Genomic DNA, 24,847 nt, shown 5'->3' with positions numbered 1-24,847 from the left:
TTCCTAATGGCTTCCTGATGAGGCAAAGCCATTTATTAGCAGCGGATGAGGGCTGCACATCCCAGTCTCTCCCTTTCCTACCTACCCAGGCAGATGGAGAGTGACTTCAGCTCTCTCCGCCTTTTGCATTGATCACTTTTTCTCTGCTCGCCACCCATTGGTTGGTCTCACCCATTGATCTGGAGATTGGGCCTGCCTGGCGACTTATCACCCTCTTGGGCTTGCTACTGGGAGAGGCGTCTGAGGCTGTCTGCCTCGGATCCGCGTGGGTGAGACTCTGGGGCAGCAGCAGGAACAACAGAATGCTGAAGACTGGGTGTTTGGGGCCATTAAAGAGAGGCCCATTGGGAAGGAGAGGAAAAAAATCTGTGGGACGTAGAAGAGATCACAATGAGGTGGATCTTTCCTGGAACCCTTAGGTCTCTGCCTTCCGACTGCATTTGCCTTCACAACTAGAGCTGCTTGTGTTGCTTCGGGCCGTGGCCTTTCTGGGGTTCAACAAATAGCTTCATTAATTAGATAGATCAGATTCAGCTTACTGGCTAGTGCCCCTGATGTTAAGTTCTGGCTTTGTCAGTGGGGTTTGTCGTATTCCCTCAACCCTATCACCATGGCTCAGTGACCCTATTTGGAATACCAGCAGGACTAGAAGGGTGGTAGTATGAAACCTTTAAATGATATGATGCACTCTGTCTTACGGTGCTTTTTAGGTAAAGGTCCATAGCTCACTGAAGTTAACTACAGTCTTCACTCTTTCTGGATTGACAGGAATAGCACCCTCAAATTTCAGAGCCATCAGGCACCATGGCGTCATGCTATTGGAGTTGACTGTTGAAAGTTGCTTGCTTAATATCCCTGCTATGCAACAGGGATGTTTGCTAGGAGGAAGCTTTTCCACCTTACAGTCTGACCTTTAGTATTCTAGACTTATAACCTGAAATAGGAGTGGATAGCATCATGGGTCTATAAAATCCCATCATGTTTATTAGATCTTTGGATGCCTCGTTCCTCTGTGATTCTTAATAACTTGGGAAGGAGTAGTGTTTATCCAGAATGATGAACCAGGACTTGATGGTAGTGAAGACATGGGAGAAAGCCTCTCCCTCCCAGTCCACCGTTGTAAGTAAACAGCAATGGTGTAGAGGAAAAAAAGATCCCGAGAGGGAGCCTAGAGTTCTAGAATTAGTAGCCATGTGACTTAAGGCAAGTTGATGTCACCTTGAGCTTCATTTTACCCACCAGTCAAAGAAAAGGTTTGAACTAGATGACGTCGAAAGCCTCTTCTAATTCCGTATTCCAGAAATAGTTTAGGACCCCTGACCAGTGGCAGAGCTTGGCTCCTCCTTCTCTCCACTTTTCATTCATTTTATAACTACATCTGCTTGCCAGGAAAGAGAACATCCCTCCAAGGAGTTGTTAAAGTTTTATAGCAAATTCTGTAAATTCCTCTTTTTTGCTTTTTGGCCCTGGATAAGGCTTTACGCATCATATAGCTAGAGTGAGGGCAGGATAGAGGGACAGAGACAGGGAAATGTGTGAACACACCAGGAGAGGACTCGGGCTGACAGTTATTGCTCCAGGCCATAAAAAAGGCCAAAGCTGAAGAGATATAGAGACCAAAATTAAAGATTAGGTAGGTCTACACAAACCTTGGGGTAGGCTCGGATGATAGGTTTAGCAGTGAGCCTAATGGTTTAGGGAGCGTAAGCATGCTCCCTTCGAAGCTTATTTCTCTAGGTCCCTCCTTTTCAGTGCAGGCAACTTGAGCTGGGTCCCCACAATTATTGCCTAAATCCCTGAAGTCTCAGGATTTCTGACTCCTCATTAGGGACATACATTTAGATTTACTGCTCTGTGTGGGGCCTGTATTCCATGAGCTGTACCACGCTGGGGCGGCACCATCAGTTTCTGGTATGTTTAGCTGGCGTGCCGGCATTAGTGGGAGCCTGTGATAGGCGGAGGGACGGCCATCTCGTGTGCTTACCAACATTCTCAGGGTGGAGATTTCTGCATCTTCTCTGATGTCAGCCTTGCTTTAGGGTAAGAATGTGCGTCTCTCTGCCTTCTCCTGACTCCTGCCATGTGGTTCCCATGTGGCTCTTGTGAATTACACTGGGATGATTCAGCAGGGCCCTTAGAGAAGGGAATATTTAGTCTGTTGGGAGCAGGGGATAAGGGAGGAGTCAAGGAAGCAGTGTTTGAATGATGTGCCGTATCAGGTCAGGTGACCTATGCACCCACTTAGATCTTCGCAGTTTGGTATATTTTAGATGGTCAAATACTTCATCTGAATTTCAGTCTCCGCCATTTGCATAGCATGAAAGATGTACGAATATGTTTGCTTGTTACGGGCTTGTGCACATTATCTGTTGTCCCAGTAGTTCAAGTTTATGAGAGTACCCTACAGATGGTCTGGACCCTGAGCATCTTGACACACTTCTGAAGTTGATGAAGAGCATGTGGGGCTGGGGAAGGAACATGATGCATCCCTTTTAACCATTTCTTGGCTCCTAGGGTTCCTTGGCCCTAGCAGTATCCAGCATGTGCCTGCTCTGTGCTTAAAATTTTAAGTTATAAAACATTTAAGTATTTGCTACTAGTTCCCTCCCAATGGGTTGACGTTATCTGAGATATTGTCAGTAAAATATCTTAAGCTATTTAAAGGAAAAAGAGGAAAAAAAAATCTTACTTAGATTTTTATATCTCCTTACATATTGGTTTTCCAGGAACAAGGTGGGAAGTTAGTGACAGGAACTTGAGGCATGAGTGGAAATCTGAAGTTACTGCTCAGGGGATCTCTTTGTTGAGCCCTGAATTTCTTGCCTCTGGAAGATTCCAGCTTTACACTTGGGATTCTTAAGGTTATAAGGTTGGACAGGATCCAGGGGTTGCAGTTGCTTACTGTTGGTTGCCCATTAACCTAAGGGCTAAGGGCTGTTGGTGGAAACTCACAATGAAGGCATGCAGGAGGAGATGCCTGGGGGGGCTCACGGCTGTGCCTCCCTCCCGGTGCCTTCCTCCCGGGCCCAGGCTCTCCGCATATTCAGTTTGGTGTGTATCACAGGCTAATCTACTGGTGGCTCTTTTTAGTAAGCCTGTAGGAGGATTAAGGATACAAGTAACACAGTTTGGGAGGGATTAAAATTGATTATCTCTCCAAAGCCATGTTAGAGCAAAAGGTGAAATTCCAGAAAATAGAGATACCCTCAAAAAGGGACTGAAATAAAGGGAAGAAGAGATTGTCCCTGAGATGTAATGCTCACATATCTGTGAATTTCAGCTCTTGGCCTCTTTATTTGTCTCCAAAGAAATGAGGAGGGAACTTTCCCAGGGAAAAGCTCCTTTATAGTGCTCCTAAACATGTATAATTAACAGACCTAATCAGACTGTTGTTTCAGAAACCATACAGTTGACCTCCATCGATTAGTTATTTTTTTCCTTGGCATTCCCACCTTCCTGCAACCTCTGTAAAGAGAGGCCTTAATTGCTTTGGGCTGGGCAGAGCAGCAGTTACTTTTCTCATCTCTCCCTTCTCAGCAGTGGCTGTATTTTAGCAGAAGGCAAGCAAACTTAAGAGAACCTTTAGGCGAAGAAGCAACTATGCGAGGAAAAAAGAAGCCCATTTCTAAGCAGGCAGCCTTCTTGGTGACCTCATCTTCCTCCCAACTTGGGTCCAGTTGGAGCTGTGCATACAGGGCAGACTTCCAGTTCCTCCTGTCTGGGACTAACAGTGGCAGATATAAATAGACCAAGACTTTGTCTATAGCCATTGTTCTCTAACTGCCCATTGTTTCTGGAAGCAAAGCAATGCTGTGGCTGCAGCTCTCTCTCTCTTACTCTCTCTCTCTTTCTCTCCACCCCAACCTCTTTCTCTGTCTGTTTTTCTCTCACTGTGCAGGGGTCTGAATTCCAGCTCAGCCATTTGCACTATCAGCCACCTTTGCACTTGCCTGATGCATAGAAACTCAAGGGGAGAACTGGCTCCACAACTGGTAGACCAACTGAATATTGTAACCTCATATTTTGATTCCAGTAATGCTTTTGTCTGAGTCTTTCCATGATATATTTGTGGTCAAGACAAAGATATGTGGATCTAATGATAGTAAAGTCAGGAGGATTTGTAACTGGTTGAGCAACTATACCCAACGGGTCTTGATTAATGTGTCAGTGTCAGAGTAATGCACAGCATCTGACATTATGTTATGGGGATCAGTACTTGCTGGTTGCCTTTTCAACATTTTTTTTAGGGGCTTAGAATAGAGAAAGATGCAGAAAGCACACTTAGTGCATTGCAGATGGTGCAAAGCTGAGAGTGACAGCTAATAGGATGAGCACAGATTCAAGATATAAAAAAGTTCTTAGAAACATGGATTGAAACAAAGTGAAGTTAATATGGGTAAATATGAAGCCCTCTCGTGAAGTTAATGAAATTCAGTCAATAGGTATAGAACTGGTTCAGTATCAGTTTCTATGGAGAGGTCCTGGCAATGTCCTTTGAGTGGCTTTTGTAGTTAGGCTGTTAGATCAGTGTTGTCTTAGTCTGCACTAATCAAAGCTTATGGAGTAAGATGATCATCTCATTGTTCCTATTTAACTTCTGAGAAGCATGATGTTCACCTATGAATGCTTATGATACTCTTCAGGAACGTAGGCTAAGAGGAATGCTTCTAGGTGGAGCGAGGGGAGTGGCCAAAAACCCTGCCAACATGAATGGTTGAAGCAATCAAGGAGTTTGGAAACATGGATGGAAGTGACGATAGGAGGAAGAAAGCAGGGGAAAAGCTCCCAGAGGAGGACAGATTCGCTTTGTGCTGCTGATCTCTCAACCAGCAGAACAAGGGCCGATTGATAGAACTCCTAAGAAGGCAGATTTAAACTCATTGTGTCTAATCATTTTGAAATAATCATTTTGGCTTCTAAGTGAAATTATATAGCTCAAAAAGGATGGGGCAACCAAATGTCTTAAGTGAGAAGACTTCTGGGGAAGTATAGTGGTCGTTTTTCAGGTCCTGCCCTGACCCTGATGACCATTCATCATCAAGTACTCCTCTATGGATCTGGAAGTTGGGACAGGGTGTGCACGCATCCTGTGTTGCTTCAGTGCCTGTGGCTGCCGTATTGAGAATCCTTGTCTGCTATACTGGGAAAATGGACTTGCATATTCTTATTTTTCATTGTGGTTTCCCTAGGTTGAAGACAGACAGTTGTGCTGTGTGAATGTGGATGAGTATGCTTTTTCCTTCTCTGTCCAGATTTATTTATTAAAAGAAAAACACATCTGCATAAAAAAGCCTTAGAACGCAGGAAGAATGTCCACTTTGTTTTTCTTTCTGTAGCACCAAGACATGTGGGGTTTCAGCTTCCTCTAAGAAGTTTTTGAAGACTGGCTTTCATCTCAAACAAGACTTTTTCCCATTGGAAAAACGGTCCTTTTTTGGTTTAAAAATGTATTTATATAATGTATAAATAAATAAGAAAGTTGAGAGAGAATTTCCTTTCAAAATTGATGAAAAAATGTTGCTTTCTGAACATCATTAATTGGGAGTCAGTTGTTGCCTCTTCCCAGGCCATTGCCACTCTGCATTCTGTTTTCTTTATTCTGGTTTACAATTTTCCAATATTCCCTTTCTCTGCTTCCTCCTTTCTTTCCCTCTCTCCTCCCTTCTTGGCCAGCTCTCCTCCTCTCTCTGCACCCAGCTCCAGCCTTCTCCCTTGGCGGCTACCCGCATGGCCACTGCACCACCTTCCCAGCCCCCGTTCCTCCTTCCTTTCTCAAAGCCTTTCTTCCTTCTGCCCTTCCCGGGCTAGCTTTGAACGCCTGAAGCCCTCACTGGAAGAGGCCTGTCTCTGTGTTTGTTTCCTGCGTGGGAGGGAGAGGCAGGCCTTGAGAAAACAGTTCAAAAGTGCAGAAAAACTTTACCTCTTCCAGCCTAAATAAACGGGCTCTACTCCATTTGTTTGCCCAGATTTTTCCTTTGCCCATGGAGAAAACTCCTCATCGTACACCTTGCCCAGTCTGGCCTTCTTGGTGATTCTCAGCACCACTCTCCCGATGCCTGTTTTGCCCCCCGACCAAGTGCCAAGTGGGCCCCGACCCGAGGTTTGACCAGGCCAGTTCTGGGTAGGATGTGCAGTGGAGCCTGCTGTCGGCAGAGAGTCTCAGGGATTGAGGTTCCTCCCTGTGCCACAAAGAGCTTGTTCTGTAAATGAAAATGTTGGCGAAAATGAAAAAATAAATGTTACCATGCCCCATCATTTTTGCCTCATTTGCTTTTAATTCTATGAATAGGTGCAGGGAGAAAACATCTGGCTTTAGTGTCTGAAGATGTGGGATTGAGTCCTTGTTATCTCACTTTACTGGCTTGACAATCTTCGTTGTCACCTAAGAAACCTTTGTGAGCTTTGATTTCCTCACCTACCTACATGATAAAGATCATACTACATGTGCTTGTTTTGAAAAATCATACGAGAATATTCAAGAAAACACTTTCTAAAAGATATAGTTCTATTCAAATAGCAGGAATGATAATTATAGGTGGGAGTTAAGTGAAATTAAAATCAATTGGTTAGCCCAATTCACCAGCATCTGCAAGATCTCAGAGGATGAGGCCTCAAAGGCCGTTATGTAAACTAGAAGTAGTGGAAGCTGGGATTATAGCAAGATGCAGTTGTCAGATAGTCTCCATTGTCTTCCTGGGTGGGGTTATCGTATGTCACGTTGGTACCAAAAGCCTTATGATCCTGTCATGAGAATTTTAGTGAAGGCAGGGCAGGAGTTGTCTTCATTCAAAAGTGTAAGATGGGGGAAGAACCAATAGGATGCAATGTGGTTCTCTGCAAAGCCGTGGAGAAGAAAGGGCCCAACTCATTCTTTCCTCCTGAGTAATGTAGAGACCATGGCTCTGTGTTTTTCATGACAAAGAAGTCACACTGTTCTGGGACATTTAGGAACTGTAAAATATGTCATGTGGTGGGAGTCAAGTGTAATTATCTATGCAGGAAATGCTTTGAAACATGTGAAGTACTTTGTAAATGACTTGAAATGATCATTTAAGAAGCTTAAATGATTCTTTAATGTACCCTATGGAGGTGGTCTTTGTACACAGGAATCATAATCTCAATAGCTAAAACTTCCTTTTAAATTGCTTGAGTGTCATTAATTTAGAGGCCCATAAATGACAGTTACAACGCAGCTTGGGTTTTGGCAGATTCCAAACACATAGAAAAGAGTTCTCAGCATAAAATTATACCTTTACTTTGTGCCATATTGATTCTAAGGTGGAACTCTTAGGATATTTTTATAACCAAAAGGCATCTTAGGTGCATTGGATTCATGTAGTTCTGAAGTGTCATGGCAAACATATTTTAGATGCTGATTGTTGCAAGAAGCATTTTCCCCTTAGCAGACTGGAGGATGCAGAATAGGTAAGAAATTAGTCTATTCTGTTAGAAAAAAAAAAATGCAGTTTCAGGGAATGTCAATTTCCATTTATATCTCAGAATCTGAGTTTTGCATTTGTTTTTCTTATTTTCTCAGTCGCTTGTTTGTACCTGGAGAAATTGCCAGATTCCTTCTTGATGCTTCTGTAAGCATTGGGAAATAAAATCTTTTTTTTTTAAGTCTATATTTTATAAGATGCTTTTCAGTATAATCAAGTAGCCAATGATTTGTTGAGCACCTACTATGTCTTAAGCTTTGGCATTTTCACATACAGTCCACTTAATCCTCACAGCATGGCGGGTAGAGCATCCTAGAGAATGAAAGCGAGCTTCATCTGAGGGGCTTTGAGACCTGGTTTATGTACCTTCACTTGCCAGGCTGCTAGAGAAAAACACATATTTAGAAGCCTTTCCAGCAGGACACATTCATTCATGTATTTCCTATTTTAGGCCAATTGCCCAATGTTTAGGGTGGGAGATTTGAACTAGTCTAAGGAAAGAGCAAGAAAATTTAGCTACAGGACCCAGGGGGCAGTTCTGCTTTCTGGCTCGGATCCTGGAACGGAAGAGCCTCTCTGGGTTTCCCTGAACACCTGGAATTGATTTGGGTTTTGCTCTGACTTCGAAACATTTGCTGAGGTGGAGGATGGTGGAGGAGGTAGGAAAGAAATAAATCCAGTGATTAAAAATAGCTTGTGCATGTCAGGTGCCTGAACGAATTTGGGAACATGCCTGCAATCCCTTTTGTCTGGCAGGTCTGAACTCCGGCGCTGCCGAATTACAACTGCTTTCATTTGTTTTTCCTGCTTCCCTACCATGTAATGGTCAAGGGCTCATTGGAACCATGTGTGAGCCTGGTGAGTCACCAAATCCTCAGGACTTCAGTGGTAATAATGTGTTAAAACTCCTTTTGGGGGATGGGGCAGGAGGTGGATGAAGGGAAGAGGGAGAAGTCTGAGGTCACTTCCTACAGATGTTCAGTGCGCTGAGCCCTCTCTACAGGCTTCTTTCTCAGGCCTGGCTGCAGGACCCGAAACCAGCTTCTCTATGCAATTTGGAGCTGCCTTGCAGGAGACCATCTCTTTTGTCTTAGGGCAGCTTCCCTCTGCGGAGAGGCATCTCCTCAGAGTTGGCACGTTGTACCCAAAGAGCGTGCTTTCCCTAGTGGCTGTGTGCATTGGCAGCAAACCGAGATACTGTAACTTGAGACTGGCTTGCATTTTTGGTCAATCAGGTCACTGGAGGGTGAATTGGGGATTTTCTATGCAGCTTCTTCTCCCTTCTTTGCAGTGGTTTTCATTGGCTGGTGACTTCGAAAGGGTTAGGTATTAAAAGAAGGTCAGAAACCCAGTTGTATGTTTCCTAACTCATATGAGTCTGTTCCAGGTCCCATGGTATACTATTGTTTGGGACAATAATAGACGGTTTGGTTGGGATGGGTGGCCTCAGCATGGGCACTGAGTCATTTATTGCTTTGCTCTTGCTGGAACCAAGAGTCCTGCATTTCCCCCATTGTGTTGTCACATCATTGGGTTTATGAAAATATAGCCAAGGGGCTGAGGAGGGACATTTGTCTCCCTTCTTTGCATTAACCTTAACCAGAAACTTTGTGGATTATAGCACCTCCCTGAGCTGGAAGTCCTGCCTGCCCGGTTTCTAGTGCCTCTCACAGGAATCGCTTACCACTCCCTTCTACTCTACTTCCACCCCATATTTATATGAATGAGAGAGGGCAGTAGAGACTCTCTTTGAGATTCCTTTGCACATTATTCTGAGATCATTAGCTTCTTTATCAGGAGAGTCCTCTTGGAGACCAATGACCACTTTCCAGGGGTCATCAACTTGAGAAGCAGAGCTATCCGTCAGTGTGGCTACAGCCATTTCTCTATTTGTATTAGTCTGAAAGGGTAAAGGTGCCTTATCTCCTACACTGGGACTTGTTCTTGGCAGTTCGGCAATGGTCTTACCTTTCACACTGCCCTTTTGTGCTGACCAGAACTCCCAGCCTTTTTATTTTATTTTTTGCACACTTTAGTTACAGTTGTAAATTCATGAGGATGTTGACCATTAAGATGAACTATCACTGCAGCCTTCTGCTTGTAGGAAGTGGAAGTCCATAGAACTGGCTTACCATCTTGATTTGAAATCATCTCTCTGTGATCTAACACTGGCACTTTCCAGATCATGACAGTGTTGCTTTGAAAGAAGTTCTGTGGTTCAAATGGGCCAATGCATGAAATATAGACCTAGATTTAAGCACGAGAGAAAGTAACTTGAAGCCTTTTTTTCCTTTTCCTTGAGTTTATTTGCCTTTTATTGAACTTTAACTGTATGATCTCCCTTTATCTAAAAAATATCCTTGTGACAATGAAATATTTGTGGGTGAAATGACTTGTCTGGGATTAGGTGTATAATTCTTCTGCGTGTGTGTATGTGTGTACATGTGTGTGGAAGATGAAATAAAAACGGGTAGTATTGATAAATGTTGAGTAGAGTTTCTCTCTACTTTTATGTATGTTTGAAAATTGCCAAATAAAAAATGTAAAACTCTATGAGGGATATAGACAGCACCTATGAACAGACCTCTTTTAAAAGTGAATTGAGTAAGTGACTTATCCAGTGTGTCTACACTAATGGTGTAAGTGAAATCTGAACCCATGGATTTTGATCAACAAGTTGTCAACAGTGCATGCCCCCTTCTCTCTTTTTTCTTTGTCTTTAGAATCCTATCTTTCAATTTGGAGAACTGTTCTTTTATCCTCTCCATGTGGACCAGAAGGTTTATTCTTGGTTTACTTTTACTTTAAAAAATATATTTCAGTAAGCCTCTATGTAACAAATTAAACTTCTGTTATATGCAAAGTTGCCCATTAGGTTGAGTCAGGGTTACACATAAACAGAGAAGGAAGCCAGGTTGTCACTTAACCCATTTGCTGCATATGGAAGGAAGCCTCACTCGACTGAGTGCCAGGAAAGGAAAAGATTATAGTTGATTCTGTAAATGGCTGTTAATTATGTTCTTACGGGGCTAGCTGTATGAAACCCTGGGTTTCTTGGAATGGTTTTAAGTTTTTAATCACTCCTAAAATCTTTTAAAGTAAGAAAGGAAAAGTCCCATTTGTTTCTTTCTCAGCTCTGAAAATGTTGGTTTTCCTGGATATCTGATCCATTTCTGTTTGCAGTGGAATGGAGAGAAAGGCCCTGAACTTTAAGAGTTAGAAGAGTGGCTTCTAGCCACTCTTCTAGATAGTCCCTCATGGCCTTGTGACTTTAGGTCAAGCTCTTGATCTCTCAGGGCCTTGATTTCTTCATATGTGAAATGGGGACCTTGTGATACCTTTCCAGGCCCCTCAGCAGTTTTGTGTTTAGAGGATATTTTGGAGTAGTGTCTGTAAAGAGTCTTGGCAAACTGTAAAGCATTTCTCAGGTATAAGGCATATTACTTACTCTTGGTATTTCTTTCATGCTGCTATTGAGTGTGACCATACCCAGCACACATGACTGGTATCATAATCTGATGGGGTTGGGCCCAGTTCAATGGTCATGCAAAACTGGGACATGCACCTTGGATTTCTTGTCCTTGGCTGTATCCCTCATCTCCTAACCCTAGGATCCCAGATGCTCCAGTCTTCCCATGATCATTGATTGAGAATGGTGAGAGAATAAACTTGTGAGGTCAGTAAGGCCAGATGTCTTGAACTTCTTGTGGAACAAAAGCCACCTAGTGTTTAGATTCTGTGTACCATTGTTGGTAAGAGCCATTCAGTTTCAAATAACTGAAAAGAATGGTATGAAAAGACACATGAAACACCCTGGAAGGGTTCTTGGAAACTGAACAGCTCTTAACTTTGAGTTACATGTAAGTGAATGGAAACCCTTGTTTTACATTTCACTTGAAACATCTATGAGGTGGTTCAGGGTTAGGCCACAGTGAAAAATGAGCAGATGTTTCCCCGCATTCAAAATGCCACTAGCTTATTCTTCTGCAGATTCAGGGAAAGCTACCTGCTCACTTCTGTCTAAATACTGTGCAATATTGTAATGGTTATTTAATCACCAGCTTCTGCACAACTGTCCTTTCAGAGGTCTAGGGGAACTCCTATAAATATTAACTGAAATTTGGAGTCCCAAGGAATAATCAGTGGGCAAGAAATCTAATATAATTGCAATATATTTATGTCCTCATTTTCCAGTGTGTTTAGAATCTCCACTGTGTTGGCATAGTGTTTCTTCAGGGCAGATTCTCAGCGTTTTGAAACAAATATGTTATTTGAATTTAAGATATTATAATTATTAGCACAAAGGAGATTTCAGTATTTTTCCATAAAATATAATTAGTTAATGTCTGTGGAGGTATTGATTAACTTCCGGACACTGATTCTAAAATTAGAAATATTTTGTACCTAATGTAAAAATATTATAATAGGTAATGAAGTAAAGTATTTTAAGAGTAAAGAGGTATCTGCTTAGGCTAAGTCACGTCAGATTTTCCACCTGTGTAATGATGTTATTATTGTTTTTGATGAGTATAATCAACAGAACTGCTACAATCTGCAGACAACATAAAGGGAATTTTTGAATTAGTATTTTCTATGATGGGTTTATTTTCTATTTAATATACACTTTTGAACATGATCAGTCATCATTTAAGTGCAATGCTCACACAACTGAAAAAGACAATCTTTGCCAACTGTTCACTTACTTATAGAGGGGAGTTTGACTTTTTTTTTTTTTTTAAACTACAGTTCCACACTTTATAGGATAAAGTTCTGACTTTTATATCTAAATCCTTTGACTCCAAGGACAATGCTGATACTGTGTCTTCTCTGGAGCTGATCAAGTCCAAATGCAGGTGTCCTAAGTGGACGGGGATGGTTTCCCTCAGCTGGAATGTGAGCCCTTTTTTTCAGAGATCTAGCACTTGAGTCTCACAGCCAGAGGGGCAGAGCCAGGCACCTCTGACGGGGCCCCAACAGCACGTGGACTGGGCTTGTGGAGGTGGCACTGAGGTGGAAAGGCAAAAGTAATTCTAGCTGCTTTCCTGGGAGAGAACAAGCGAGAACCCAGAAATGCCTGCCCACTGACAGGAAGCAGAAACCTACGAGGAGAATTGTCAGCTCAGCAGTCCTGTCCAGACCGCACTGTCAGGGCATGTGGAGTTATGGGAGCCAGAATCAAGGAACTTCTTTTTCAGGCTTTCTGCTGTCATCCTTGGCTGTCACTTCACACTGGCATCCCACTGTCCTAGCTTTCATGTTGAGAAGATTCTGGGGGCCTCCTTGTCAGTCTCATCCGTCAGTTCCCGTTGCAGCAGAACCACTGCTTGTCCATTTGGCCTGACCTGTATTTTCCACATGTGTTGTCCTGGCCAATTTCCGCCATCAGTAAGGTCCTTTTCATCAAGTCATAAATCTAATGGAGGGAACAAACACGCACAACAAAACCCACACAGTTCAAGTTCATGAATTCGTGTTGGATGGGGGTGAAGGGAGGAAAGTTGCTTCAAATTTGGAAAAATTTAATTCACTCAACATTTGTCGATTGACTCGTGTGTTTAGCCGTGTGCTGGGAGCTGAGGCGGCCACAGTTGTTTCTTCTCTCAGAAGCGATACTCCCTGGTGAACTGGAGAGCCCTTTTCTGTAAAGTAAAACTGATTTCTACTGTAAGGGAAGACATTTCTGGACCTGCCGCTTAGCTGTTCTTGGAGGTGTAGAGTGGGGATGGATGGGGAGCAGCCATGAGTTTCTTAGTGACTCATTTGATGATTCCTCCGTTGTGTGACGGGCTGGATGTTATGTAATCAACACTCTATCCCCTCCCCCAATTTCTTCCCCCTAACAATCTGGGATTTTCCATCATTCTGTCAACCTTTCTGGAGACATGTTGATTTTTTCCACTAGATTTTTTTGGGCATGTCCAGGGCAACCCAAACTCACCGCTCCCTGGAACTTCAGATTCCTCATCATTGGCAAGGCCTGGAAGAGCAGCTGGGGAGCCCTTCTGTTCTTCCAGGGCACAGCCTGGACTCTAGCAATTTCCTGACAGCATCGCTAAAAGCAACCAGGAGAGAAAGTACCTCCTTTCCTTCTTTTATGCAGTGTAGTTTCCACTTAGTTCGACATTCAGAGGCAATATGTTTGCTCCTTTTTTCGGAGATTTATCCTATGTTTTAATTTCATTCAGCCCATAACACATTCTTTATGTCCAGGGAATGTTTTTTAACCAACCAAAGTTTAGAAACAGCCAGTTGAAGAATTTCTGCAGTAGCCTTGCCTGGAACTTAGTCACTTTATAAGTCAGTTTCATGGGATACACTGAAGATTCAGGTTTCTAGAAATCACTTCGGTAAAGTGTATCACTGTCAAAAGGTGACAGGAAAGCTAATGGGGATTCTCAGCTCATGTCTTTGCTTATTCACTTTTTGTGGGAAATTGTGCCTGAGGTGAATTCAGAAGATGTTTAAGTTCAGCTATATTTATGTACCATCACCGTGAACATGGTGCGCAAATACAGGAGGATCTGGATGGACATAGCAGAGATTAAGGTGCATGTGGGTATAGCAAATGATGATACATTTGCAAATCTGCAGGCTGTAATGCCTCACTCTTCTTCACTACTGACACTAACCAAGCTTTATAGATTTTTCATCCTGTATGCACTTCAAATTGGCTCACTCATGTTGTCTGCCTTGCCACTTTTGTAGTCAGAGCCACCATCGTCTCTCACCAGGACTGATGTAGTAACTTTCTAAAATGTCTTGCTCGTCCATTCATACTCACCTCCGAAACCACTCTTTACAGAACAGGTAAGGGCGTCTAAAAACAAAATGATCTTTTTTTTAGTTGATGCTGATGTCACTGCTCTGAGGACTACACTTTGAGAACCACTGATCTGGAGTATTCTCTTCTTCCTAAATTCTCATGCATCCTTCGCATCTCAGGTCAAATGTCTCTCTTCTAAGGGAGGCCTTTCCTGTTTCCCTCAGACATCCAGGAATTCCTGTTGCACATTAACGTTGCATCATGTACTTCTTCTTTGAAGCCCTTATTGACATTGTATTTGAACACTTAACTGTATAAATAGATTTGTAGTGGCTGAATCTACTGCAAGAATCAGATAGCTAGCGCCTGTGGAGACTATTTCTGTATTGTTCATTGTTGTTTCTTTGACTCCTTGCACAAAGCAAGTTCTAGATAACCATTTGTTGAATGAATGAATGAATATTGTTATTTCCTTTTCATAGGTAACTTAAAGCATGTGGTAACGTTAATATTCTCGGTAAATGTGAAAGACAAGCAGGGACTGTGTATAAATTAGTAGAGGTGTTCAGGAAGAGTAAACATATTTGTTTGTCAGTGATGCAGGACACTTTAGGCCTAGCACAATGTGGAAAGCCCCTTAAATTTTGCCTGCTCATGCCAGCACAGAGGCTCATGCCTATAATTCCAGCACTTTGGGAGGCTGAGACAGGTGGATCACCTGAGGTCAGGAGCTTGAGACCAGACTGGCCAACATGGTGAAACCTCGTCTCTACTAAACATACAAAAACTAGCCGGGCGTGGTGGCACATGCCTGTAGTCCCAATTACTCGGGATGCTGAGGCAGGAGAATGGCTTGAACCCAGGAGGCAGAGGTTGCAGTGAGCTGAGGTCACGCCACTGCACTCCAGCCTGGGCAACAGAGTGAGACTCTGTCTCAAAAAAAAAAAAAGAAAAAATGTCCTGCTGTGGTGCTCTGGTGAGGATGCTAGCATAGTTGTTTCTCAGCTTGCCTTCTTACAGCCCATTTGTGATGTTTTATGAGTGGTTCATTACCTATGTAATTTTTGTTATTCATATGCAATTTTTTTCCTGCAGATATGGAATGTGCAGATGTCCCACTATTAACTCCGAGCAGCAAAGAAATGATGTCTCAAGCATTAAAAGCTACTTTCAGTGGTTTCACTAAAGAACAGCAACGACTGGGGATCCCCAAAGGTATGATTTTGTAGTTGGAAAAAGAGTGATTGGGGTCAGACCCTTTGGGAAGACTCATTTTCTCACCTGGAGTGTGTGAGGCAGACGTTACACTAAACACATTGGAGTCAGCAGCTATGGGCCACAGCTGCCATCTGTTAGGGCAATCATGACACACATACTGAGGCTGCCCCATCTCCTGGGCTTGTCCCTGCCATCTTGGTATGAGGACAGTGGTCCTCAAACTTGCCTGCTTACTGAAATCACTTCTGGATCTCTTGGAGCAGCTCTGACGTTGGGCAGTACACCTGCTGTCATCTGAACGTCTAAGCGTCATTGGCTGGTAGAGCCAGGTTAAACCTCAGGTCATGTATGAAGATTGCATGTTATCAGTATTACAGTGCTACTCAAGGCATGGCTTACCATAAGTACAGACTTTGCAGAGTATCTGGTATAATACAGGCACCTAATAATGTTATTACCAAGTGCCATTTGAATGACTTACTACTACTAATTGCTACAATTATTACCACTATAATTGGCTAAGATAAAAAATAATTGAGAATAATAGTCTCAAGTATATTATAAGTTAAGAGCAGGGAGAGGCATGAGCAATCTCTTGTTATTATTGCTATTAAAGAAGCCATTTGTTCTCTTGTTCAGGGCTTTAAAAAAGTCCAATGGGAATAAGGCAGTGAAAGAGGAGATTCATGGATATCTTTGCCTGCAAGGGCAGAGAATACTCACGTGGTACTTTTTGGCTGGCAGTAGTGACGTCCGAGCTGGTGAAATAGAGAAGGCAGAGATGTTGAATGTGGAGGGGAGGGTTATGGAAGGCACTCGCTGTGCAGGCTAGGCTGGTGCTTCCTCATTCGATGAATAAAGATAGCATTCTCAGCTAAGTTCAGCTCCTTCAGTGTCCTCTCTGAGGCTTGGATAGGAGTGAAAAGCCTGACCTGCTGGATCTTCATCTGACCTCTTTCCTCAGACCCCCGGCAGTGGACAGAAACCCATGTTCGGGACTGGGTGATGTGGGCTGTGAATGAATTCAGCCTGAAAGGCGTAGACTTCCAGAAGTTCTGTATGAACGGAGCAGCCCTCTGTGCCCTGGGTAAAGACTGCTTTCTCGAGCTGGCCCCAGACTTTGTTGGGGACATCTTATGGGAACATCTAGAGATCCTGCAGAAAGGTAAATATGTGGAAACAGGGAGAGGTGGAGGTCATGTGGGGTTGCTGTGAGAGCAGGTAGGGGACTCACCCAATGGTGGGACGTCGATGCCTTTCTCTGTGGGCGTCCTATTGTAGGACGTACGTGGGGACGTGCCTGGTACACTGCTCAGCATATAGCAGGTACTCTTAGATGAGTGTTAATTTCTTTTTCTTCTACATATTGGGGGTCCAGATATTAATCTTCTGCAAGATTGTACCTCTGAAGCTTCTTGGATTGCAACATTCTAATCCAGGTCCTTGTCTCAAACCCATGCCCTGTTTGAACAAGCAGTGCCCACAGCCAACCCAAGAATAGTTTGTGTGTGTGTGTGTGTGTGTGTGTGTGTGTGTGTTTTTCTGCAATCTTAATACATACTGCCTTGATGCATGGCCACATAATACCTGATCACATCCCAGGAAAGCTTAGCTTCTGAGAGCATATTAATAAGACAGATTTCTCTGCCCCCTAACTGGATTGGAATTGCAGTAGTGCATCATACCTTTTACATCTGGAGCAGGAACTGGGGTTATATCAGGACGCTGTGTTGCAACCTTGTAATGACATGGCCTCCCCTAACAGCCTCTTCCAACCTTTTTGGACCAAGTGACTCATGTACCACAGTCCTGGCTGAGTATAGAAACAGCAGCAGGCGGCAAACTTGGGTGTTTTTGCCCTTATTTTTCTGATTTTTTCTTAAAATAAATTGCAGTTACCAGCAGTCAGCAGTGCCCTCCAGCTGACTGTAAGCCTAGAAGCCCATTGCCTTCTCTAACCCAGGCCCACCCTTTCCCTGTGGTCACCAGCTCTAACTCTTGGCACAGACGCTGGGGGAGGGGAGCAAAACTCAGGATTAGCACTTTTACCCCACATAATACCTTCCTTTGTTTAAGAATATATTCCACTCTACAGTGCTCAAGAGAGACCCAAACTAGATTTCTCTGTGCTCAGAAGTGTTATCTTTGTTCCTTCTCTTCACCTTCTGTTAAAAAATAAGACATAAAGGAACACAGGAAAGAACTAGGTGAGTCTCTCTGTGGCTGCTTTTACCGAGGGTGGCAGGCAGTTGCACAGGCTTCCCCAAAGCACTGGCGTGTTCTCCGTGCACAGACACCCACCCATAGGTGTTGACATAAGCAGCCTGTTTATAGAGGGAAACGATATGGCAGGCTCCTAACAGATCTGATTGGACTGTTGACTTCTAAACACAATAGCAGATTCCATCAGACTGTGTAACCCAATATATTCTACTAAGAGGCTGTTTTCCTCCATTTATCACAGTGGAGCTGCCAGGTGTTTTGGGCTATCTAAGCCTGTCTCTGATTGTAGTTACAATTAATATCTCTATTGTGTCTCCTTGTTTCCAAAGTGCTTTCAAATACATTTTCTCTTTGGATTATCAAAATCACCGTGTGAGATAGTAAGGACAAGTCCTATTATTGTCCTTGTCTGTAAAATGAAGCTCAGGCTAGCAATGTCTTCAATATCACTCATCTCCTTAAACTTCATTTTATTTCAACTTTCAATACATGTTTATTTTATTTTATTTATTTATTTTTTGAGACAGAGTCTTGCTCTGTCACCAGGCTGGAGTGCAGTCACGCGATTTCAGCTCACTGCAACCTGCGCCTCCCGGGTTCAAGCGATTCTCCTGCCTCACCCTCCCAAGTAGCTGGGACTACAGGTGTGCGCCACCACACCCGGCTACGTTTTGTGTTTTTAGTAGAGTTGGGGCTTCACCATGTTGGCCAGGATGGTCTTGATCTCTTGACCTCGTGATCTGCCCGCCTTGGCCTCCCAAAACATTGGGATTACAGGTGTGAGCCACCATGCCTGGCCTCAATATATTTTTATTTAACTTAAAATTTAACATCCCATCCTGTGCTTTTTGTATAATAATGTGGACTCACAGGGGCCTTTTGGCCCCTAAGACTGGTTTAGCCTCGCTTAGGGTAAAGGAAGAATGTAAGAAAATTTAAGAGAATTAGGATATAAGTTAGTATGTTTGAGAGCAAAAGCCTTATCATCCCACCCAATATTCTGTTGAGAGAGGCAGAAAGAATTCTCCCTCTTCAGGTTCAGTTACTTGACGAGATGAGCATGATGTTTGTGCTGAGACTACAGCTTTTGTTCTGTAACTAAACTAAAGCAACACAGCACCAAAAAAACATAGCTGTTTGGGGTGGGGTGGAAGGCCAGAGGTACGGGGATGTTTCAATCTGATAAACTGCTAAAGCAAAGTTTAATCATTTTATCTCAACTGGGAACTGTTTTTTCTGTGCAGGCATAAACTTGTTTTCTCATCAGACTTTGCTCCTAACAAGCTATCAAATACCTGAGGAAAAACCCAAACCCATACTCTCTTTATGTCAGATTCTTACGGTGAAATATAATCAGACTACTCCATACAAGAATTGGAGGCCATGGCATTTGTTCCAGGGTAATTAGAGGATCCCAGGCTCACTGCAGTGTTGTGCAGAGCTTTCTGTCCGCAGGTGCACTTCGTCTCCCTTCCTCTCCTTTTCCTAGGGGAGTTGGCATCTGGGCAGGAGCTTGGTTGGGTTGCTCTTCTCTCCCTTTATACAAGCCCAGTCACATTTCACCAAATGGAGTCACCTTACCAGTGTCCTGCTTCTTGTCTGGGCCTGAACTTGAAACCTGAGGGCAATGGGAAAAATACAAAACAAAAACCAGACATCTGTTAGAGGAAATGGAGAACATAAAATCTACTGCCTGAAGACTGCCACATATTTTTGAAAAGTTTTGAAATTGACCAGTTTGGGGGTTGGGGATTGATCCTGCTAACCTGTGATGTACTCAAGCCTTTGGCTCTAGTGTGGTCGACATACACGCAGTACGAATTCATTGAGAATGAATGCTGAATGCCTTCTCAGCCCTTAGAGATTACTCATGGATTCTCTTTCCAAGATACTAAATCCCATTTTGCAGCTACTGAAATAATAACTTTAGTCATATTTTTTTGATCTCATGTTTAGACAAGGTCACAGTCAGGATAGACTCAGATACCAACTCAGTTAATGAGTATGCAGATTTCTTAGAAAAGGGGTTGAGATCATTGTGTCTTTGCATCCAAGATCCTTTTAGGCCAAGCATGACTTGAATATTGACCTCGTTGTTCATTCCCTATCTGTTCATTACAGAGGATGTGAAACCATATCAAGTTAATGGAGTCAACCCAACCTATCCAGAATCCCGCTATACCTCGGATTACTTCATTAGTAAGTTCATTTCTACTCCTTTATAGGAAACTAGGAAAAGACCCCTATCTCCGTCGATCTCAGGCTCCTTCATAGTAATTCTATCAAAAATAATATCTTCTTAGATGTAGACTCTTCTTTGTTACTTTCTTTTATTATTTTCCACAAAGCACCAAGTTTCAACCTATATACATGTTTCATTAACCTACCAAGTTCCTACACACTAAGATCCTTCTCTGATACCTTCAACCTGAAAGTCATGCAGAGAGACTGCAACTGGACCCCCTAAACTTTTGTTCTGATTTGGTACTGTTCACTATGATGGCCAAAAGAGGGTTGGGTTAGGAATTTGATCTTGGCCTTTGTTGTTTCCTTTTTACTAGTGGAGATGACAGCATTTCCTCTAAAATCCTTCTTTAAGAGTGTGCTATGCAGCTTCAAATTCTATTAGAGGAAATACAGCCTTCTCCTTTTTCGTGTAAGATACCCCACCATACTGAAAGATAGCCTGAGGGAAAGAATGGCTGTAGGCCTGTTGCACTAATGTAAGCTCTGAGATATAGGAGCATCTTATCTGATGGCTCTGCTTTGAAAGGGAATATTAAACAGGTTTTATTTTTTAATTTTATCTTTTTACATGATTACAATTTTTATTCCAGTAACACAATGATGTTAACTACCCTGTGTCAAGAGCTTATTGTGTGGGGAATGTTGTGGGCATTTTACCTATATCCTCATTTCATCTTCATTGCAGTGCTCCGGGAAAGATCGCAATCTCCCCCATTTTATAGATGAGAATGTGAAGTCAGGAAGTCAATTATCTTGTCAAGGGCCATAGCTATTTAGTAGTGGACAAGGTTAAAAACCCAAGCCTTTCTGATTTAAAGTATTTTCCCTTTATTCTCTAAGGAGCTTGTTCCACGTCATACGGCCTCTGTAGGCGGTGAAAAACTGCTTTTTTTAAGTACAAATCTCTCCTCTCTTTAATTGCAAACCCTTTGTTTCCAGGCTATGGTATCGAGCATGCCCAGTGTGTTCCACCATCCGAGTTCTCAGAGCCCAGCTTCATCACAGAGTCCTATCAGACGCTCCATCCCATCAGCTCGGAAGAGCTCCTCTCCCTCAAGTATGAGAACGACTACCCCTCAGTCATTCTCCGGGACCCTCTCCAGACAGACACCTTGCAGAACGACTACTTTGCTATCAAACAAGAAGTCGTCACCCCAGACAACATGTGCATGGGGAGAGCCAGTCGTGGTAGGTCATACTTCTTCTCTAAAAGCTCTTGGGTTTACAAGAATTACCTGACTCTGTGAGTGTTTTCAGGTTCCATTTTTTTTTTTTCTCATTTATTAGACATGTAGATTCCTCAGTTTCAGCCTTCCCATCTTAGAGTGTCCAGATGCTAAGAACTTTCCATCGTGGTGTTTTAGCCAAGTCCATTATTGTGGCAAAGGCCATGGGGTCCACAGTGAAATCAGAATCAGGCAATCTAAGAAATTAAATGTCTTACTTGGGCAAAATGTTTCCCTCAGTTAATAACTCTGGTTGAATTTGGTCACTTTGAAAGGTATGCTCTATTTTCCTTGAGGAGGACATAATCAAATAAAAATGGTTCAAGTGACCACCCTGGAAAACCCTTGAGCTTAGCATGTGTCCTGGTGCTCCTCCCAGAGGACTCCTGGGTCTGACCGTAGATCCTGGCTTGGTACCTGGAATGACCTCTGCTGGCCAGCCTGGGATCTTTAGCCTCCTGTGACTTTTTTGGTTTGGGAAGACACAAGATGGTTAACCAACGGTTTGTTTGGAACCAGTCATCAGCAGTGTGGTGAAAGTGTGTATTTAGCTAGAGGACCAGGGAAGGAGGTGGCCAGGGGTTTCCAAAAGAAGGTAGTTTTGTTAACATGACTATTATAATAATGATAAAATGTTCACTGTCAGTGAAGAAAATGTTTCAAAATAGAGCTGGTTGTCATAGAGCAAAAAAGGTAAAATGCACCCAATCTTTAGGAACAGGACATAAACGCTCAGAGATACAACCTACCTAGTAAAGTGTCCAAATTGTTTTGTTTCTGAGAAAAATGCAGTCTATTGTAAGAAAGCGTTTGTCTATTTAGCAAGAGCTAGATGATTTCTAAAAAGGTGAAAAAGATGACTTTTCTGGTGGGTAAATGGGAAAGAATTATAAATGGGAAGAGGAACGGGAGAAAGCTGACAGGTGGGGCTTGGGTCGGATGGCAGGCTGGGGCTGGCCTATGAGTGATTTCTGCTCAGTGACTGACCATATGTGGTACCTATTGTGAGGCTCTTGGAGGAGAGCCCAGTGGCACCTTTACTTTGAAGAATCGTGGGTCCTGCACAGTGTCATCTTCTTCGAGTATTCAGGCTCACACTTCCTCCCAGCAGGCCTAGGGATCACCAGCAAGCCCTGCAGAGGGAAAGTCCCTGCAAAATCAGAACCCCTAATCTTCCTTCTTAAGGCCCCAGGGTGTTTGTGTTTCAGACCGAAGGGGATGGGTGGGACCAGTCGGCCTTCCCCTTTCTGACTCTTTTTATTTTTGGGTGCGTGTCTATTTAAATACATACACACGAGTGTGTGTATATGTGTTTCTGTTTTATCAGGGGGGTCACAGTATTAAAACGACTTTCTTCCTTGTGGGACTTTCTGTACATCTACACGGTGAGGCCAAGCCTGTGGGTTTGCGCTCGGCCATGTTGTAACTTTGGGTAGATCTCCCGTCACATTGTTTTGAAATTGCATCTGGCTTTGCATTTGTATAATTGTCTCTTTTCCCTCTCCTTTCCTTCGTTCTTGGTTTTGGTCCCCGCCACCCCTCCAACCCCAAACTAATGACTATGGACCAAAAGTGACCCTTACAAAGAGAGATGAGGTGTTTCTTTCTGGCTCCACTCTTCTTCCCTCCCTCCAAGTTCAGGCCACAAAAACTTGAGGGGAAGACCATTTTGTGCAGGGCTGTTTTCTGCGTGTTAGAAGTGCTGCAAACAGGGCCTATGCAAAGGGCCAATTGAATCTGAGATGCTGTGATTGGTCTAGACCGAAAGCATTACTGTTAACCGATTGTTGTTTGTACGAATCATAGTACAGTATTCACAGGCTGCATTACAGCATACAGAGTGCTTCTATGCCCCACTTATGTGGGCCCTAAGGACTGTCTTTGTACGAGTCTGCTCAGTGGGTGGCTGGGTGCTGTCCCATCTTCTGTATTGAGTGCTCTGAGGTCTGTTCAGTGGAGTCAGATAGCTTTGGAAGGAGTTTGCCGAGGCCCTTCTCAGAAAGTCTGGCTGGTGGACAGTTTAGAGAACACAGGTTTCCCTGCATGAGCACCGCAGCATAACTGAGTGTCTAATCCAGTTGGATTCTACCCATTTTTGGAGAAAATACCCGTAAATGAAGGTTCCCAGCACCAGGGTTGTGAAATCGAGCTAAAATGAAAGCTGCCTACTGCTGTAAACCACAACTCTCAACAGGGTTGCATTTGCCTCATGTTTGGGGGGTTGCCAGAGACTGGTTCTGGCTTGGTTTAGCCCCCTTGCTTATTGGGAGTCCTTGGAAACTCTACTATCTTGCTTGTGAAAATTGTGATCTCCTTCTTCTCCAAGTATAAAATTGGCTGATAGAGATGGAATCATTTCAGAGAGACTTTAGCATAAATACTATCAACTTGGTGGGGTGTTGATGAAAATATAAATTCTCCTTCTTAGGCTTTTGGTATGTTTGTCTCAAAGAGAAAATAAATGGCCATGAAGATCAGTAGCTGGTATGAACAAATACCTTTTTATGAGATGCCACAAAATTTCCTGTTCTGCTAAAACAAGGCTTTGACATTCTGGTTGTAGGCTGTTTCATTGAATCATTTAGTGTAAATTTCTTGAGAGAAAATTAGATTATTTCTAAAAAGGTGAAAAAGATGACTTTCTGCTGGGTAAATGGGGAAGAATTATAAAGAAATATGTATTCATTTTTAATAAGAATGAAGAGGTGCCCTTTTGATAGTGGACTGGGTGGGCCAGGCTGATAACTCCATGAAGCTCTTCAGTTTACTTTCCCGAGATAACCCTCCTGTGAATGGATGAGTGGAGGAAGGAATAAGATGAAACGGATGACACCACCTTTCTGTTTAAAGCAGCTCTGGAGGGGTCAGGAAGTAGAGAACACCCACAGCAGTGGATTTTACAGAAAGTACACACTCAGCCAAATGCCTTTTATCCGGATCTTTAAACAATGTTGGGAGCAACATCTTTTCCTATATACTTACTTTAGGTTTGGGCATCTGTTCATGTTTGATTTTTATTGTTTTAAGCAATCTCCACTGTCATGGAGAGGAAAATACACTGGGAGCACACTAATATGAAATTGTACGAGTCAGCCTTATTCTGGGATTTGAAATTTATAGATCAATCACCTCTGAACAATTAAGAGTTGATTTACGGATATTTCTATGTAAATATTTGTCACATCCCTTTGCATTTTGGCCTGTGCTGAATTGAGGTGACCATCTAGTCTCCCATGATTTAACTTAGGTTACTTGAAAAGTATCTGAAAGTTGCATATAAAAACCATTCCTGTGAGCCTTTTTAGCTCTTAGATGCATTTGTTTTCCTCTAAAACATTTTTTTTTTTTTTTTTTTTGCTAGCCTCCTTTTTAGTGGCATTTTTACCAATGGAAATTTCTCCAGGAGCTATTGTGCAATCATAGCAGCTGTTTATAACCTGGTTTGGGAAATTAATGAACTTGCATGATCTTGTGGTCAGTTAAGAATGCCTTAAGCAACTCACACAGTAAAGGATTTCTGACACGACTGTGGACCTTAACTCTTTAATAAACCATTTAAGTATTGCCTATACTTTTCCAATGAAGTTTAAATTTCAATACATAATTTTACTTGGAGAGGATAAAGAATATGGTTTTCTGTTTAGAAGAGTAATAGTGTGTGTGATATTTTAAAATCTCTTGGGAAAAGCATCTTATACCATCTTACTCTATTTGAAAAGGCATAGGGTCAG

General features: G+C 42.8%; 1 protein-coding gene across 4 annotated transcripts in view; it reads left to right on the top strand.

The window, feature by feature from the left end:
- Nucleotides 1–24,847, top strand: part of LOC105476220 (ETS proto-oncogene 1, transcription factor) — a 128,245-nt gene that overhangs the window by 80,829 nt on the left and 22,569 nt on the right. For all 4 annotated transcript variants that reach the window (XM_011731932.3, XM_011731933.2, XM_024791105.2 and 1 more), the window contains 4 exons: nucleotides 15,298–15,417; nucleotides 16,385–16,585; nucleotides 19,765–19,842; nucleotides 20,830–21,078. In XM_011731932.3, coding sequence (XP_011730234.1) covers nucleotides 15,298–15,417; nucleotides 16,385–16,585; nucleotides 19,765–19,842; nucleotides 20,830–21,078 — 648 coding nt within the window. The remainder of the gene's footprint in view (nucleotides 1–15,297; nucleotides 15,418–16,384; nucleotides 16,586–19,764; nucleotides 19,843–20,829; nucleotides 21,079–24,847) is intronic.

This window comes from Macaca nemestrina, chromosome 12 (assembly GCF_043159975.1).
Source record: "Macaca nemestrina isolate mMacNem1 chromosome 12, mMacNem.hap1, whole genome shotgun sequence".
In the NCBI taxonomy this organism is placed as follows: domain Eukaryota; kingdom Metazoa; phylum Chordata; class Mammalia; order Primates; family Cercopithecidae; genus Macaca; species Macaca nemestrina.
Note: the sequence above shows the minus strand (reverse complement) of the source record. Positions and strands in the feature narration are given on the sequence as shown.